This window comes from Hemicordylus capensis, chromosome 1 (genome assembly GCF_027244095.1).
Source record: "Hemicordylus capensis ecotype Gifberg chromosome 1, rHemCap1.1.pri, whole genome shotgun sequence".
Lineage (NCBI taxonomy): Eukaryota > Metazoa > Chordata > Lepidosauria > Squamata > Cordylidae > Hemicordylus > Hemicordylus capensis.
The window spans coordinates 119,046,163-119,065,706 of record NC_069657.1 but is presented as its reverse complement, the minus strand read 5'-3'; the positions used below and the strand labels follow the sequence as shown (position 1 = coordinate 119,065,706).

Sequence of the window (19,544 nt, the reverse complement as noted above, 5' to 3'; positions counted from 1 at the left end):
AGACACCCTTCAAGACGAGCCGTCCCATTCTTCAGCAACTCGCGCTCCTCCAGGGACGCCCGGGCAGCTGGACAGGCAAGCACCTTGGAGCTGGATACTAACCCGGGAAGAAGAGCCCGGCTGCGCGGACCTGTCCTTCAGGAGGCGCCGTTAACAGTAGGAGCGGCGGCAGGAGCAGCAGGAGCACCTCCGCTACGGAGCGGCAATGTCGGGACCCCATCGCTCGGCTGCCTCAACCTTCAGCGCCCGCTGTCGCTGACACTGCTGCGGATGGTGCCGCTGCTGCTACCCCCCGCGGTTCGGCCCAGCGCGCATACGCAGGGGGAGGTGTCTGCGGGCGGGCGGGCGGCCGACCCGCCCCGAGCCTCGGCCTCCCCTCACGTGCAGGCGCCGGGTGGCCGGCGAGAGACTGCCTGGGAGTGCGTAGATGTTTATGTGCAGTCGCCTCTTTCTTTTTCCCGCGCTTCTGCCAAAGGTCGTTTCCCCCAGAGTTAAGCTGTCGGGAAAGTATGTGTTCTACCCGCCTGCCCTCCAACCGCGCCAGCTTTTCACCGATGAAAAAAGGATATGCTTGCCAAAGGCCGCCCACTGGCCAAGTCTCTGCAGGCTTCTCCCCTCCTCACCCCCGTGTGCTGCATGCTGCATTTGTTTACTTTGAAGCAGCTTGCCCTTCGCTAGTTGAAAAGGCAAGATGGTGTTTGTTCTGTCGCTTAAATATTTGAAGAGCATAATTGCACTACAACATATTATCAGCATTTGAAAATATACCTCATTAGGTGCTGTGTGTGAAGGAGCAAGCCATGGCTCTCCGAGCAAGCATTCAAGTGCTCCTGTGTGTGCAGTTCGGAAGTGCACTGGACCCAAGCGGCATTCATTTTCCATTCTGTCATTTAACTTAAGAACCCTCGTTCTAGGGGCAGCTACAAACCTGAAGCAGGGCAACCCTAGCAATGAACGCACAGGCACTGCCCTAGCAGCAAGATCTTCCGTGGGTGGGGGGCGCTGTGCTGGCTCAGCTGAGTGAGGACTGACTGTCATGCACAAGGGGCAGGGCTTTCTCAGGGGTCAGCCACACCCTTTTGTAAACCGATAATGGTCACCCTTTCCATCCAGGCCTTGAGCCTTAAGGGAACCCGGACAGAGTTTTCCGTGTATTTGGTGTGTGCTGAGTCTCTGCTGTTTTTAATGTGTATTTTAATTTGCTTTTCACTTGCTGCCTTTATATATAATGTGTTGTCAATTAACAAAGGACAGTCAAAAATGCAAATATGAATGAACGGACTAAATACACACTGCAATACAAACATACAATATACATTCACAAAAACAAACACAGATATAAGAGGGACCGCTACCAGAATAATGATAACTATTGCAGGTAGGAACAGTGGTGTGTATGAAGAAAGATACAAAGAGATTAACTACTGGGGACACAAAAGAAAGGACCCCCCTCCCGCCCTCCAAATCGTACTAAAAGAACCAGACACTTTTTATCTGTACATGCATTTGAGGGGCCTGTATTCAGGCTCACTTTTAAAATGAATGTAAAATCATTCACACAAAAACAAGTGTATAGATATCTGTACATGTGTACAACATATTATCTGGATATGGCCATGAAATAGTCATAGGTTAGAGCAGATATTCTTAACTTTTTTGCACCTGCATACCCCCTAGATTGTCAAGTATTACTCATGCACCTCAACCCCATTTATATGTTTTCATTAGGCTCCAGCAAAAATAGAGAAGGGAAAATAAAGTACTCAGGATAGTTATTTTCAATAACTTTATTCTGGTTCACCAGATTAAATTCAGTGCAGCAGAGAATTTTTATTTAAAGGTTCTGGGCCCTTTTCATATCCATTGCTAGGAATGGCTGAGAATAGCAGGGTATGTTAAACTATGGTGGTCTCTCTTGTCTGGGGGCATAGGAAGGTTGGTGGAAGACACCAACACCACCGTATCATGGTCTGCACTCCCTGGTGCCTTCCTCTGGGAGAAGGAATGCACAAGGGAGAAAAAAGCAGTCCCTAGCTGCAAAAAGCAAAAAACAAAACAAAAACAAACCACTCACCCGAGAGGAGTGGGTATTGGTGAAGGTCCATGAGTATCCCAGTGCCAGCAATAGTGCCTACCTATGTCAGCATACTTCTGACATCAACACAGGGGGCTTGGCTGGCTTCAGAACATAGAAGTGTCGCCCACTTTCTTCCAGCCAGCCAGCAGTTCATTCGAGGGTGCCCCTGGGGGGTTGAAAAAGGTCCTTAGGCGGTCCCAGACATAGTTCAGTGGTGGCTACACCATTGCTCTTGTCAATAGCAAAAGTAAAATGAAAAACCAAGGATGCACTCTAATGGTGATAAATGAGCTACCTTTAACTATCTGACTCTATATATAAAAGCCTTAGGACGTATGTCATACATTCTGTGGTATGTGGCACATCTCACAAGAGTTGTGAGAGAGAGTTGTCCAGAGGAGAGAGAAGACAGAGAGTAGGGCTGAGCGGTGGACGGAGGGGCAGCTGCTGAGGAAGAGGAAGAGGAAGGGCCAAGGAGAAGGCGGCACTGTGGCAACAAGGAAGAAGAAACATTGAGCAGAGGCATCCATTGCCCTGCCGAGTCTCCTTGCGAGGATGGCAGCTGGGGCGAAAGAGCACATCGAGGGCTGTCCATACAGGCCAGAAAGGACGCCCCAGCTCAGCTGTTCTCTTCAAGAGAAGATTCGGCAAGGTGTCGGAGGCTGGACCTTGGTGCAATCTCCCACCCGAACTGGCCATCCTCCTCATGAGGAAGCTCAGGAGGGCAACACAACAGAGGGCAGCAGTAGGCGCCAACCTTGGCCACCACAATGCCACTTTCCCTAGGAAGGGAAAGGAAGGGGGAGAGCGAAGGCACGGGTTGTGGGGGGGAGCAAGTTGTGGAGAGCGAGAGTGAGTTGTGGGGGAGGAGTGTTTTATGGGGTAGAGTGAAAGTGAGTTGTGGTGGGGAGTGGGGGAGCTTTCACCACCTCCACTGCCACCCTGGATGTCAGGGGGCGGCTTAAGAAGGGGGGAAGGAGTGGCAGGGCATGGAGCTGGATTGTCCATGGAGGAGTGAGACATGGAAAACTAGGGCCCAGATGTTCTGTGCAGGAACAGGACCAACTAGTAAATTTAATTTTCCACATACCACCCCGACCTACCCCATGGACCTCAGGTTAAGAACTTCCAAACTAGAACCCTACTTCAGAAGTTATCAAACCGTGTATGTGGTACACAGTTACAGCACCAGTTAGAGTTAAGTGACAAGCCCCACTGCCAGAGGCATCCTCCATTGCCCCACCCCTTGCTTTTTATCCTATAGTTGTCTGCCAAGACAATTACTATACCTAGGCAGAGATCCTCCTCATGATTATACTATCTCTGCAGACCGATGTTGTATCTGGGGAGAATGAGGGCGTGGGGGCTACAAAGCGCATCAGCATGGGCCAGGGGGGCTTGCCAGTGCTCTTCAGTTGGCCCTGTAACTATGTACAGCATTCATGCTTTGATACCTTCTGAAGAGGGCTTAGGCCTTTTGTATTTCCTGGCCATTTGACTCCAGAGTGAGAGTGAGACCAGCATATTGGGAAGAACACTTAATGCATCTAATGCATAATGAGTTCTAATGAGTTCTAGTTCACAAACACTTATACATTTGTTAACCTTTAAGTTGCCACAAGATGGTTGTTTTTGCTGCAACAGACTATCAATTACAATTCTGGAAATATTATCCAATATGGTGCCTAAGAAATTGCATGTAGGAGCCTGGCTGCTTCCCCCACCCCCATCCCCGTAACCAAACAGATCTATCCGTGCTCTAAATACAACTGGATTTCAGATATGGCTGTATTCAGAATTAGATGGACTTGATTGATTGATTGATTAAGTGATTAAGTCAAGCCAGTGTCAACTCTTAGCGACCACATAGATTCTTTCCAGGATGATCTGTCTTCAACGTGGACTTTAAGGTCTCTCGGTGCTGCATTCATTGTTATCGTAATCTAGTCCATTCTCCTTGCTGCTGGTGGTCCTCTTCTTCTCTTTCCTCTAACTTTTCCCAGCATTATGGATTTCTCAAGGTTGCTGGATCTTCGCATAATGTGTCTAAAGTATGAAAATTTGAGCCTGGTCATTTGTGCCTCCAGTGAAAATTCTGGATTGATTTGTTCTATGATCCATTTGTTTGTTTTCTTGGCTGTCCATGGTATCCTCAAACGTCTTCTCCAGCACCAAAGTTCAAAAGCATCAATACTTTTTCTATCTTGTTTCTTCAGAGTCCAGCTTTTGCATCCAGAGTGTCATGGGGGAAACCATTGTCTGAACGATTCTTATCTTTGTAGATACAGACATGTCGAGGCATCTGAATATCCTTTCCAAGGCCTTCATTACAGCCCTACCAAGTGCTAGTCTGCAGTATATTTCTTGACTGCTGGACCTTTACTGTTGATGGTCGATAAGCCCACTGAAATCAGTGGGTGTAGGCGTACCTAACTCTGCATAGGAATAGGTTGCCAGCCCAGTATTTGATGTTACTTTAATCTTTATCTCTCTCTTTTTCCCCCTGTGACCATTCAACTTCTGTAAAGGAAGACAACTCCCCCACATTCTCTGCTCTTTTGTTCTGGGATAAATACCAGGCTATTTCTTGCAATTCATACACATTTAAAAATCTTTACTTAACAACTTTCTCTCAGTCTTTTGTCTACTTCTCTAATGGTTGCCATAAATTACCTATACATCTTTCTCAGTAGAGTATCAAGCTTCACTGCTTTTGAAACAATCTAAGTTATGTTCTTTTAAAAACCAACTAGAAACTACCCTATTGTATGAAATGAAGCATTTGAAACTGCAGACAAAGGTCTCTGTAAATACAAAAAGATGTCAATTACATACTTGAGAGATTCCTCCAGCTCTTCTTACCAAGCTGAGAGCAGTGAAAAATCAAATGTAAGTGATTATAGTTGGTTTGTGGGTTCTTGGACTGGTGAGAAAATTATCAAGCTATTTCATTTTCTTATAACAACTTCCTATTCCAGACCCACCAAATAGTTTACAATTACAAAGATACTAAACTAAGAGATAACTAGCCAACCCTGCACAGAGCATCTGTGCACTCTATGGGGCCGGCGGTTACCTCTCTGCCACTTCTGCCCCCCCTTTCTTTCCTCCCTACTGGGCCTTGCCTCCACGCCCGGGCTGGGCCCACCACCTCTGGACTCCACAGCTGGGCCACCGCCATGGCAACCAATCCTCCTTGGTGCGCCTCAGCCAATCAGGCACATCCGCCACCCAGCCAATCAGCTGGGCTCTGGGACGCACATTCCAAGGCACACCCAGGAGAATTATTAAAATAGAAGGTTGGGAACATAGGAAGCTGCCATATACTGAGTCAGACCATAGGTCCATCTAGCTCAGTATTGTCTTCACAGACTGACAGCGGCTTCTCCAAGGTTGAAGAGGCAGGAATCTCTCTCAGCCCTATCTTGGAGAAGCCAGAGAAGAAACTTGAAACCTTTTGCTCTTCCCAGAGTGGCTCCATCCCCTGAGGGGAATATCTTGCAGTGCTCACACATCAAGTCTCCCATTCACATGCATCCAGGGCAGACCCTGCTTAGCTTAGGGGACAAGTCATGCTTGCTACCACAAGTCTATCTCTCTTCTCCAGGTTCATTTTGGTATATTCATATGTTTAACTAGAAAGCAATACTATTTTTTCTAACATTTTGCTTCAGATCTTCAGTGTTTATAACAAGCATTCATAGAGAATGCGTGATGATACTATACCTGCTCCATAGGTAAGAATTTGACTCACTGACATTTTTCAAACAACCTCATCTATATTGTGTGAAAGGGTGAACCACAATAATATTTTCCATATTTTTATTTTATCTTTTCCACTTTTGAATAACTTTCTTTTGCCTAACAGTGTACAATATTTCTCATGTTCTCAATTCCTCTAAAGGGTGCCTAATACTACAGTGCTGCCTATTTCAGCTGCAGCAGCAAACCCAAACACTTGTCCCACTATTGTGAAAGTGCAGCCCAGTGTTCATAAAATACCATGGGGCACATCACACTTGCCATTTTCATCCTGTTTCTGCCATTATTTGTCAGCAGAATACTTATTGCCAGCATTTCAGTGCCACAGCATATACACACACGTGTGCGCGCATGCGTGCGCGCAAAAAATTCATGGCAGTGAAGTTTATAGTGAATCAGTGGGATCTGATTAGATGTGCCTTATACAGAGCAACTTGCAATGTACTATCACTTTCCTTAACTGAGTTAAAGGTTTACTCTTTATGCATACAGGTCTTCTGTGTTCCACAGTTGATTGTGCTATCCCTGGATGTTAAAACTTGCCACAACTTCTCAAATCTCAGAGGTATTTTTTTTTTTAAATTCACACATATTCAGAGCAAAATGGAATAGAATGGGGTAGGAACAGGCAGCAGAATTAGTCCATAACAATTTATTATCAGCTGCATTTCCTGCTGCCATTTTCAATTTCTTTTCCCTCCTTTAGCAGAAGTTCTACGAACATTTCAATCCTTGATTAAAGATATTTAGATATATGTTTACTAAGTTACGTGTATCAGGAGATTCTAACTGGCCGTTGTATGGCTTATCGTCTAGAACAGGCCTGCACTACATGCGGCCCGGGGGCCGGATGCAGCCCGCGAGGCCTTTTTCCCTGGCCCCCGGGGCTATTTCCTCTTCCTCCACCTGCTGCTTAAAAAACACCCCCCCCAAAAAAAAAAATTCCAGCCGCTGCACAGCCAAGGAGATGGCTGCAGGGGTGCGGGTTTTCTTCCTTACCCTCCCCCACGGCAGCAGTGGTGCACAGCGGCAGAAACCAGAGCGACACTCGGGTCTGCTATTTGGCCCGGTGTTGCTTCCCAACTGCGAGGCGCAGTTAACTTAAGTCTCTTAAGTCTCTGTCTCTGTCTCTCTCTCTCTTCCACCAAGACTGCGCCATTCGCGCTCTCTCTCTCTCCCACCAAGACTGCGCCATTCGCGCTCTCTCCCTCTCTCACCCACCAAGACTGCTCCATTCTCTCTCTCCCCCCCCCAAGACTGCTCCATTCTCTTTCTCTCTCTCCCCCCCCACCATGACTGCTCCATTCTCTCTCTCTCCCCAAGACTGCTCCATTTTCTCTCTCTCTCTCTCTCTCACACACACACACACACCCCAAGACTGCTCCATTCTCTCTCCCTCTCCCACCAAGACTGCTCCATTCTCTCTCTCTCTCTCTCTCTCTCTCTCTCTCTCTCTCTCTCTCTCCAAGACTGCTCCATTCTCTCTCTCTCTCCCCCCCCCAAGACTTCTCCATTCTCTCTCTCTCTCTCAGGCCAAGCCTCCTGCTGCATCCTTTCCATCTTTCTTTCCCCTTCTCCCTTCTTTTCCAAAATTATGAGAAGAGGTTCTCATTCCCCCCCCCCCCTTAAAAGTGTTCCATGTTTTGTGTGATGATTTGGCAGAGGTGGAAAGGAAGAACAATGGATTTTATTATGTATTTTGTACAGATTGTATAATATTTATATTATTAGAATGAATTTTAATTCAACTTATTTCATATTAATTTGAATCAATCTTGGCCTGCCAGAACATCAAAAGTTAAATATTGATTAAATTCATTTTTAATTCATTTCACTTTAATTCAGTTGATTGGTTGATTGATTGATATTAAGTGTTACTCTAATAATCAGCACCCTAGGAATTGACCTCGGCCCCCATGAACCAAGTCACGGTTGGTTTTGGCCCGCCAGGTCATTTGAGTTGTGCAGGCCTGGTCTAGAATCAGTGTTACCTCAGATACATGTACAGTCTGTTACTGACACAGCCCTTAAAGAACACTGCTTGCATTAAAACAAGACACATTGTCATTGAAAAGATCAGCAAAGCCATTCACATAATGGGAAAGGATACAACAAGCTAAGAACTTGATTACAATAGAAAGGGTCAAGCAGCAAGCAAAGGATCCTAGTGGCAAAGGTAAAAAGGCAGATGGATCTCAGTGGATCTAGAGACAAGGAAGAGCAGACAGCAGTAACTTGGCAAGAAACAGGACAAAAATGCTCAAGACCACAACAAATAGTAGCTGACTAAAGCAAATACGACACTGTTGGTGCTCTCTTTTTAAGAAGGTGCCCTCAGATACGAACTGAAGCTGGTGAGAGTTCCTCCAGTCCAAATGGTGTGTGCGCATACACGCGCAGGCTGGGGTGTATGGCTTGTGAACTTCACTCTTCCTCCAGACCTTTGGACTGTGAGAGTTTTTGAGACTACTTTTTAGTTCTTGCTGCTATGGTTTTATTTGTTCTTATGCCTGTTTTGGCCATTATTTGGAGGGATTTTTAAAAACTTTTAATTTTGTTTTGATTTTTAACTCTTTGTATGTTTCCTTAAGCTCAAAAGACGCATAAGCATGTAAAATGGTTTTGCCAACAGTGCTAATGTGATGGCAAAGCGGCACTTTAAGACTGCAGTTTATAGGAGGTTAAAGTAAATACTGAAATGTTAGAATTCCAGTATTTTTAGTGTCCAAGATCTGTTGGAAGTTTTTGGTCAACAGCGCCATCTAGCTAGAATGTTTCCTAGCAAGATACATCCATTGTGTAAAACATTTGCAGTGTTCTAATATAATACGCATTTAATAAAATAATTTGTATGTTTGTGCGAAAATAGGGTCATAGTTCCTGATTACCTAGAGATAACAAATTTTACATACACAGTCCTGACACTGAAATTAGCTGAATGCACTTTTTTTTTAACACATTGGAATATGCTTGGGGAAAATTTAATAAATTTTTTGTATGTTTTGAGAGAAATTCTGAATTTCTTCTCAATTACCTACAGATATCAAATTTTGCACAAACAATCCGGGCACTTAAATTAGCTGAATGCCCTCCTTTTTCTGTCGGAATATGCTGAGGGAAAGGTTTAAATGCCTTTTTTATTTTTTAGAAGAAATTCTGAATATAATCATTATGTTCTAACTATTAGTGTTCTAAACAGATTTTTAACACTCAATCCGATAAATAATTCCAGAATAACACAATCCCTAAGAGAAGCAATGAATAATTTATAATGTTTGCAGCTGAAATCATACAAATTCCAAATTGTTATTTTACTTCCCATTTGCAAGCACATTAATAAGAACATTCTATGAAGTATCGACTCTTGCCTCTTGTTTAAACCTTCCTGCACATAGCAAAGAAGCGGGGAGAGTAGTTATTTAAATTTTATACTTCCTTATGCTTCTCAGCTGATGTGCGGGGAGATTTGCATTTTGAATAGCCACTTTGACTGCTTCTCAGCTGATGCACAAAAAGGCTTAAATTTTAAATAGCTGCTCTCCCCATGCAGGTTGTTCCATCCACTCTTGCCACAATTTGGGGGGTTAGGTCAAGCACTCCAAATAGCCGTTTCCTCGAATGTTACCCCCACAATATTAGAGGACTTCCTGGATTTCATTTCTTGAACTTTCCTAGCAGTGCAATCTAAACAAAAAATATTTCCCAGTCAACGATGGGCCTCACCTACTAGTATGCTATACAGGAGAACCTCGTTATTTGTGGGACTGCTCTTCACTGTTCTGCATATCCACAAGGTGTCTACTAGACACCCATTTCCAGTATCCATGGATGCTAGTGGGTTAAAACCCACATATCTGCAGTTCCTAGAGGGCTGGAAGTGACCATGGAGATAACCTCCAGCCACCATTTTATCTGGAGAAGACAGGAGGAGCCATTTTGTGATGGCTTGAAAAAATCAGACTGTTTTCTGTGATTTTTCATGGTTTGAGGGGGCATTTCATCCTTTGGGGGCATTCCTGGGCTCATGGGGAACCCACGGAGCATGCCACAGTAAGTTCTGGGCCATTTGGAGGCTTTAAAAAAATCTCCCTCCACCCTGGAACCTAACCCCCCTTTCCCCATAATGCCTTGTTATTCACCGTTCCATTACTTGCCGTAGTAGGTGAGGAACAGAACCCGCAGAAATAATGGAGTTCTCTTGTATTTCAATAAAATTTAATCTTCTGCCTGAGTAAGAAAGCCACGATATAAATATGTTTACAAAAGCATTTAAATTACATAAAACTAGCTGATCTGGCACAGAGCATGTGCACCCCAGTTTGTCTCCACTGCCGCTTTCTCCCCCCACACCACCCGCCCCCGCTTTTTTGCCTGCCCATTGTCTTCTTCTCCCCCCCCCGCCCTCAGCTGCCTTCTTCTTACCGGACTGCCACCCCCATATTCTTCTTTTGCATTGCCTGCCCTGCTGCTACCGTTTTCTGGCTGCCCACCGGCTGGCCAGCTGCCGCCTGCGGCTGCTTGGCCACCCCCCTGCCACCAGGTTGCATCCGCTCAGCCGCTCACCTTACTACCTGCCTAGCACCCGACCGCCCACCAGCCGCCAGGTTACAGCCACTTGTTGGCTGCCCAGTCGCGGCTGACCGCCTGCCCACTGCCCGGCCGCCCACCTGCCCACTGCCCAGTCGCGGCCGCCCACCACAGCTTTCTTGGGCTGGCTGCCACCACCACCACAGCCGCCATTTACTTTCCTCCCACCCATCCCTTGGCAATCTTGCAGTTCTCTGAATGCTCGCAAGAGCTGTCACGCATGGGATTAGCCACGGGTACATCTTCGAGAATTAGACAGATAGATATTTCTGCATTCACAAAGTTTGTTGTTTCTTGAATAATATAGGAGAATTGTATTAATTTCCATAAATAAAACTGAATATATACATTTGTATACATCCACTGTTATTTTGAACAGTTCAAATGCACACTGATTGTATAAAGCACCATGTTCTAATTCATCTATAGTACATTAAATGCACTTTCTCTCCTGGCAGAACAGACACAGCATCCCTCCTCTCTCCACACACACACACACAAATATATTTTATATGAATAGTTTGCATGTCAAATCTGAGTCAGAGGGAGGTAAGTAGCAATTTTATGGAGAGTGGCTCAGCTGACAATGAACCTTAAGGAGGCATTATAACATAAGCTTTAATGTGTTCTATTTTTATGGTTTTTGAAAAATATGTTTTTAACAGTCCTAGCTGCATGCAAAAACAACATCCTTTGCATGGTACATGCGCGTGTGTTTTGTGTGCAAGATATAATGATAACTACTTGGACAGAAGACAAAGTTGGATTAAATGTATAGCTGCCCAAGATGGCACATAACATTAATAATGTTGGTCATATTAGAAGAAAGCTTTATTGCAGTTCAGTAAAGTAAGCTACATCTGTAAATGTTTAGAATTACAAGAAATAATTAGGTAATTTGAAAAAATAATACAGTACCTGTATTTTCTGTCCTAGTGTTGTAAACTTCATTAGCTGGCCTTAAAAACATGCCAGGGATTCTTCATATCCTAACAACAGCAAATGAAACTGATGCTGTAATGAGGGACGTTAGAAACTAATCTCTAGATAGAAAAGGAACTACAAAGTTGAGAAACAAACATACATCTTTCAAGTGATTTTTCCAAGTCCCTAGGTATCTAAATATGGCACAGATCCCTTGTCAAATATGCCAAACAAGAGTTAAATTCTTATTGAGAACTTCATTGGAGAAGCAATCTTTATCCACATAATTATGCAATTAAACTGCATACAAAAATAAGCAGCTCTGGAATACTGGGATTTATACTTTCTATATTCTGAAACTTAAAATGCTTTTTCCAGTGGAGAAAGAAGTACTACTTAGTTCTTAAAATATTTCTCTAAATACTGAATATCATATAAAAATTGTGTGCCTGTAGATAATAGTTTTCTATTTTAAAATATGGGTCACACTACCTTCAAAGTTATAGGGAAAAAACATACTTCATTCTGGGATAAGAGTTTATGTTCCAATGATTCAATGAATAGGTGATTGGGTTGCTAATTAAAGAAAATACAAGGTGGTGTTTATATAGTGCTGCTTCGCACAAACAGCTGAAAGTTGGTAAGAAGTTCAGGAGAGGGAACCAGATGTATCTATGGCACGTGCGCTCCTACGTGGCGTGTCAACTGATGCTGCCCAAGTCTGGTTCCAAGTTCCTGCACAAATTCTCCAGAGATTCTACTGACTATCATCAAGGTTTGAAGTTGATTGGACGAACTTGGTAGAATCTGAGCCTGAAGTAAGTAACCAGGCTCATTGACAGCTTAAGATGATACGCTGCATGGGAGCATGCCTGCTGTGGACATCTCCGGTTTCCTCTCCTGGACTTCTTACCAACTTTCAGCTGATTGTGTGAAGCTGCCCATACTCTTTTAAATGTATGTAAGTGTTAGAATAGCACATCTATAGCATTTTCAGTAGGAATTATTTTAGCTTTTGTACTTTGGCAGTAATAATTTTGGAGACTATAGCAATTGTGTATTCTAACAGGACTAATTCATCAGTATCAAGTCGAGAACTGATATGTACTTTATTGTGCGGAGGGCGGGGTTACATAATCATAAAGATTATGTACTTTCATTGTGGCATTATGTACTTTCATTGTGACATTACTTTCATTGTGGCCTTCTTTGCCTTCTAACATTCTGGAGTGTATTAGAACAAAACTTCTTTTTAAGTTGTTGTTTGTATTGCCTCAGATTCATGGACTGTAATTGGAAAGTTCACTATTTTGGAAATTTCCCTCAGTTTTTAAAAACAGTTTGCCATATGGCATGGTGGAGTTGATATTGATGATGGTGGGGTTGATGATGCTCATCCTTGAGCTCGCAGAATTTGTTTTTAGTCTTTTGGTACTTCTTCCTTGGCAAAGTTGTATTTTTTTTAGCTGTCTTTAGAAGGCCTTTTACCTTCAAAAAATATGCCCCATATTACATGGGGGAAGCTCACAGTGAGGAGGAGTACCACACCAAAATGAAAAAAGGAAGAAAACAGGAATTGTGCACTGGCAGTTTATTAAAAGTAGATCCCAATGTGTTTTGAGTGGAACTCTTCCTCAGGGGAAGAGAAATGAATCTTTATGAATCTCTTCCCCTGAAGAGTTTTGCTCAAAATGTGTCAGGGCCTACCTTTTAATAAACTGCCAGTGCTCTGTTCTGGTTTTCTTCCTTTGTTCCCATTTTACACGGGGCCAAAGTGCTACTACCTGTATGCTGACATTATTATTTACTTACATTTACTCAAGCTCACTTCCTTCAAGGACCTTAGGGTGGCATACAGGGACCCCCATCCCAACCCTGCATTTCATTCTCACAACAACCCTGTGAAATAGGTTAGGCTGAGAGACAGATGGACCAAGGGCACCCAGTGAACCTCATGACAGAGCAGAGGTTCATGGTTCTTTCTTTCTTTGTGTTTGGCAAAAAAAGCCCAATAGATTTTAAACACCACAGGTCTGAAAGAGAATAAAAGCAGCAACTATCATTCTAACATTATTGACTTGAATTGTTGATGAGTGATTTTTGCCTTCTTCATAATACAATCAATGATGCAAAAGGAAGCACAATCTAATCTCTCTATTACAAAATGGCAGAGAAAGCTCTGAGGTAAAACAAAATATGATGTACACCAACTTTCTTCTTCAGCCTTATGCCAATGTAGCAGTCAGCTACAACCAGGAGAAAGTCTTATCATGGGTTTTTGGTTTGGTAGAAGTTATCTTGCAGTAATATGTAAGCTTAGGGAATGTGATGGAACACCACGTTAACAGGCTATTTCAGCTGTATAAGCTTAGCTGTGTTAACACAGGGATAACTTCAGAAGAGCCATGCAACTAAGACCACTAATGTATGTTCATCCATCAGATATGATGAGATGGTGTGGGCTTTATCTTTTTAGAACTCCAGCATAAAAGGACCCAATTCAGATAAAGAAACAAGTAATATAAGCAAGAATGAACACTTCTCAATGTAATAATGAAACAAACACAAGAAAAGTAAAAATAGTAAAATTTAATACATGTGCTATATTTTTAAGTTACTGGGATAAAAATGACCACAAGATGTACGAAATAAAGAAAAATGCTACATTTTGGAGAGACCAACAATTGCAAATTTTTTTTGCAGTGTTCCTTATGTTAAAGATCCTAATTTTTTTTAAAAAGATTTTGTTTATACAGCAAAGGCCTTTTTATACAGAAGCCTAACAACCTGTACTGTACATCTTAGTGTTTCCTCAATTACATATGCATCTCCTAGGATTTTAGCTGAGAATTCTAACAAGAACAGTTGCTTCTAGGCATCCACTAGATTCTCCAATTGGGATTTTACTATTTTAAAAGTCCACAAATTCTGAACATTATGGGAGTAAGCTAACTTTCTTTTTTTGCACCATGTTCACAAGCATCCAAGAAATCCAACCTTTAATAAAACCACACATATTAGTACTTGAGTGCTCAGCATTTCTAAAGAAAATCCTGCATGGGTTCTTCTGCCAGTGAACTAGGGTTACCAAGAGAAAGACCTGGAACTCTGACATGACATTAGGTTGAGTAGCAGCATAGGTAAGTCACAGTAATACTGACCTCACTCACACCCAATTCCAAATGTTTGCACCAGCACATATGTCTGTGAGGCTATTATAACGTTGTGCTAGTAATGCAGGAGCGTCACACAAATGGAAAGCTGCTTCTATGTCCTATCCTATGCATGTATGTGCTGTTGCAATAAACCTTGGATTAGACTGTTAGACACTATAATAGACTTTACATGGACTTTAGGGTTATCCTCAAGTATTTATCAGTTGAAGGGTTGTCACATATAAAATAAAAGGCAATACCATGCTAAGGCATATTCTGCTAACAGACGCTCTTATTTTGGGCTTTTTATTTAAGTGCCCTATACTCTAATTAGGTCCTAAACTGAAAACACAGAGACATGTAAGATAGCCTGTTAAGTACAGAGGGATAGTTTTTGTTTGTTTGCTTGTTTAGACAAAGACATTACAACATGATGAAAAGTTAAATAAATAAATGCCAGTTAAAAACACGCTTACAATTGCGCTGTGCAATTTTGTACCCATATGAAAAAATATCACTGATCTCTGCACATCCACATGGTTTGCTCCTCTATAGTTTGCTAAAAAATAATACTGATAACAAAAAATGTTTAAAAATTGCTGATGACTTCAGTGCTTTGAAGCTATTAAAAACAATAATTAACACATTTAGTCTTCCTTGCAGCACAGCAGTGACCCAACATGGAAAAGCCAGTGATGATGATGTTAATATATAATAAAATATTAGTTTTTCAATTGCTGAATGACCCTTAGCAGAAATGGAATGTGTGAGTTACACTTTGTGACATACAGTCCAAAGGCAAGTTCAGAGAACTTTCACTGCACCATTCTCTATGGCAAGGAAATATTACAGCTTTAAAATAAGCTGTACAATACTCATTATCTAATTCTTTCACATGAAAGTGTGTAAAAGCAAATCAAGAAATAAACTCTAAAACCGATTTATAGGAATATTTTTCCTGTTACACATTGGGTTTACAGCTTCTATCAATTTTTTCACAGTCTATTTAGAGCTTCTTTCTAGAAAAGTTGTGTTGAATGATGTGAATGTTCAGATGCAATGTATTAGCAGATAGAATCTTTGCATACTAGTAATGGTTTGTTCCTTGTTGCTTTTTGCTTTTGTTTTTACAGTGCTTGCAGCAAGAGATAGATCAGATGTCAATTCCTTTAACAAGGGATGCCTCCAGTGTTATGTTGAACTCCTGCAAGGTCTGCAGCACACGGATCAAGGAGTTCACTAGGGTATGATCCTTCATCAGTGCTGTATCCTCATACATCTGACCTGTGATGGGGCAGTCTGCCAGCAAGGCAATCCAATGGTGTAAGAGGTGATCCCTGCAACAAAAAGTGTTAGAATTCCAGAACAAGGTATTAAAGAAATATTATTGCTTAAGACAACACATCACATTTCCTGGTATTCTGGTATCATAATTCCTGCTGATACTGAATTAGGTTGCCCAGTGACTATAGCTGGGCAGTGAAAGGGCAGCTATTCTTATTAATTCCAACACAGTTTTTGCAGTGGCTGTTGCAGTTATCCCCCTTGTGGGTTTTTATTGTTGTTTTTGTTTTAGATTGTGAGCCTGTTTGGGACAGGGTTCAAGTTTTTATTTTTTTTAATTTATTTTTTGTCTGCTATGTAAGCCATTTTGTGGACTTTTAAAAATGACTCTTTTTGAAGTACAGAATAAAGACATATGTACATTTACAACATGGTTTCCCCCAAAAAAATCTTTGTGGACTTTGTTGAAAAGAAGAATATACATACTCTAAAATATAAAGCACAAGCTATTAAGGGCTCTGGAGGACACATTGAAAATAAAAGGGTTGGGAGATTAAGTAGGATCAGAGGAAGCACTTTTTCTCCAGTCCTAATTAATCATCCCTCCAAGGACTCTAAGCTATGAAGGGACAGAACCTGGCACAACTGCAGTATCTTGGAAGGAAGAATGAAGTTATAGTGTCTGGGGATGCATGCCAAGACACCACAATGAGGAAGACTAAGGAGATCATCCTATTCCACACTGAACCTAAAGCCAGTATAGAGCTAGAAGAGCAGCTTCTGATCACTTAACCCCAAATTTCAGCAGTCAGAGCTACAAGAGCAATTACACTATAGCACTAGACAGCTAAGCTATTCCCCGAGCTCATCTAACCCCAGAACTCAGAACAATGTTGAGAGGGGGGATTTCCTAATGATTGACCTTACCTGCCCCGAAATTCCTCATGGGCCCTTAATGTTGTTATACTAAGTAACAGAAAGCAGACAGCTAACTAATTAACCAGGAAAAAGCTTCAGCTTGGTAGACAAACATCATGTTGCATGTACATTTGCAGGACAAGCCCCGGCATTTCCAGTTCAAAAGATCTTGGGCTGCAAAGGTGGAAAAGACCTCTGCATGAGAGCCACTACCAGTAAGTGTTATGCTACATAAACCTGACTCAATTTAAAGCTGAACTCTATCTATTAGGCCAGCTCTTACCCATCAGCTACTGATTATGCCTAAAGAAAAGTTCTGTAGGTCTCAAGAACTTGCAGTAGTACATCAACAGAAGTTGGTGGAGTATAAACTTATTAAAACTCTGTATCTTATGTTACCTGGAACAAACATGGCCAACAGCTTTATTCCAGATGACTGGCACCTGACACTAGAGAACAGTGGTGACAGCCAAAAAGAATTATAGCAGCATCCCACACAATGAAAATGGGAATCAGTTATGTTGGTTCTGTTGCAATCCCAGTACAACAGGCTACTATTAAGTATTAGTTATGCAGATAGGAAGGCATGCATGGTGACTGAATATTCATTCAGCTATGCAGCTAAAGACATGACTCCTGCCCCTGCCATGCCTCCACTCTGCTGATTCCTATAAGGCAAAACAGTTTTGAATGATGCCACATCTGGCAATTGTAAGTACTACTACCCGCAGAGCAATATTGATCTATTCTAGAACAACATCCTAGATTGGCTTGGGACTATGCTCTGACTTATCTTCACTGCTGTATGAATACAAAAGCATTGGGTTGCTTGAAATGGGGGAAACAGTCTTTGTCTTAGTTGTCATGGAATTTAGAGGAGAAAAGAACCAAAGGGCTCATAGTAAAACTCTGCTTGCCCCTGCCCAAGAAACCAATACATGCACCAGACCCACAATCAGCCTACACTATCATAAGTCATCACAAGCAGAAAGCAGGTGACTGCAGAAACAAGTTTACAGAGCAAATCACTCAAGTCAATTCACAAAAATCTCAACAGGGTCACTGACAGTTTAACCAGGAGAAAGTTCCCTGCATAAGCAAAATGCAGTATCAAGTCATCTCATGAGGAATTTAATTAGATGCATGCATCTCTATACTCCACCACCCTCCTGATCATCATTGTTGTAGTTGTCAATGCCCTCAAATGGAGAGGAATAGACAAGGTCACAAGTGTGGTATGAAATGAAAGGCTTTTTCTGACTCAAAGGGCTACAAACCAAGACCTCAGAAAATGCTACAAGCTCCCTCATAAATTTAACTGACTCTTTCCTGTATCTAGTGAGGTTCTATGTTCCCTCAACTGTTCCAGGCAGAACATTTCACATTTTTTTCCACTTTAATGTTAAAATACCATATGATTTCTGACTTGAACACATTGATCTCCTTATTGTAGTCAATGGTTCTTGTGGTTACAGACTTTCTTAATCTAAATAGTTCATTGTTAATCTAAATGGTTCTAATATAATTATAGGGTGCTATCACACCCTCTCTTAGCCTTTTTTCCTTAACATAATGGAACCAGCTCTTTTTATCTTTGCTCAAGATAAATTCCATCCCTGTAATAATCTTAGTTGCTCTTTTATCTTCAGGCTTTCAAAATTTCATAGAATAAGTGAAATATTTGAAGTGACTTGGTCAAAGGACTAAAAATGTGGATAGCAGAACAAAAAAGAAAGAAAACTGATCGCTGTGAAAGCAATTCTGTCATTCTTCCATCATTGAAAAGCATATGCAAATGAATCAAAGAAGTGGCACAATACCTGGCTCCAAGGCATACCAACATCTGAAACTTGCCATCCTTCCCAATATTTCTAGGAGTGTTGTTGATGGCTGTGACAAAGCGACAAAAACTCCTGGCCCTTGTCTGCCAGTTTTCCTCCGGAACCAATTCATTCTGATCTAGAGCTTCATAATAACCTTGTGCTTTTTCTGCAGGTAGACAGAAAGACATGAGATAAGAACAATCACATTAGTAAAAAAAAAAAAAAAGTTCAAAATCGTTGTTTTTATGCTATAACATAAACAACAAAAACCTGGTTTTAAGGCTCATTACCTACTTTCTATAAAACAGTAGCCCAAGCTTTAAAATGCTGACAAATGGGCATAATGTGAAGGTACTATGATCTACTACCATTTCTGAAGGAACCCTAGGTTGGTATTATATAGGCACAACAGTAATGCTGAGCTTATAAAAGGAGAGTCAATTTGTTAATTCAGTTGATTTATTCACCTATGTTATGTGTTATGTAAGAATTGAAGAGAGAAATGCACTTAAGATTTGTTTACTCTTGACATTTAAACATTATTGCACCCTAGAATTTCAAATCGGTATGTTTTGAACCTATTAAAATGCTGCTTACTCTAACAGATGTTCCTCAAAAACATTATTTCAGTGCCCCCCACCCTGCTAAGATCCAAACTAGACATGAGAATGGCAAATCCATACATTTGAACACACATTTGCCGTAGCGATGCAGAAAAGGGGCAGGGACTTACTTTTAACAGCAAAAGGAGCATATAGGTGGAATCCAACCTGTGCCTGCTGCCAGTCCCTCTCCCCAAGTCTCTTCTATCAACCCAAAAAACACTTCCAATAACACAGTTTAGCTATGGAGAAAAGCATCTGAGAGAAAGACTGCAGGAGGATACATCAAATGCAGAGGAAGAAGGTTTGATGCCACTCAACCATGCACCTTTTTTGCTGTTCAAACCAGTCCCTTATCACCACCCACCCTCCTCATTCTGTGTGGTTGGAGCAGATATGAATGGGGAAAAAT

General features: G+C 41.9%; 2 protein-coding genes and 1 long non-coding RNA gene across 27 annotated transcripts in view; 1 reads left to right on the top strand and 2 right to left on the bottom strand.

Moving 5' to 3' along the window:
• Positions 1–786, bottom strand: part of SCUBE2 (signal peptide, CUB domain and EGF like domain containing 2) — a 96,954-nt gene extending 96,168 nt beyond the window's left edge. For 8 of the 17 annotated variants that reach the window (XR_008314023.1, XR_008314019.1, XR_008314018.1 and 5 more), the window contains exon 1: positions 103–571. Coding sequence is in view for 8 of the 17 variants with exons in the window: in XM_053286632.1 (XP_053142607.1) it covers positions 103–220 (118 nt within the window). In the remaining 9 variants the exon portion in view is untranslated. Of the gene's footprint in view, positions 1–102; positions 573–768 lie in introns of those variants that run through there. The other 9 variants (XR_008314016.1, XM_053286629.1, XM_053286630.1 and 6 more) reach the window with 7 other exon arrangements.
• Positions 123–18,530, top strand: LOC128340847 (uncharacterized). The gene is made up of 4 exons (XR_008314024.1): positions 123–507; positions 15,639–15,875; positions 16,845–16,922; positions 18,357–18,530. It is a non-coding gene; the product is annotated as an uncharacterized LOC128340847 (long non-coding RNA).
• The window catches only part of DENND5A (DENN domain containing 5A), a 114,465-nt gene continuing 108,845 nt past the window's right edge, over positions 13,925–19,544 (bottom strand). For 8 of the 9 annotated variants that reach the window (XM_053286613.1, XM_053286615.1, XM_053286619.1 and 5 more), the window contains 2 exons: positions 18,528–18,696; positions 13,925–15,842 (listed from right to left, as the gene is read on the bottom strand). In XM_053286613.1, coding sequence (XP_053142588.1) covers positions 15,659–15,842; positions 18,528–18,696 — 353 coding nt within the window. In that variant the 3' untranslated portion in view covers positions 13,925–15,658. The remainder of the gene's footprint in view (positions 15,843–18,527; positions 18,697–19,544) is intronic. The other variant, XM_053286621.1, reaches the window with a different exon arrangement.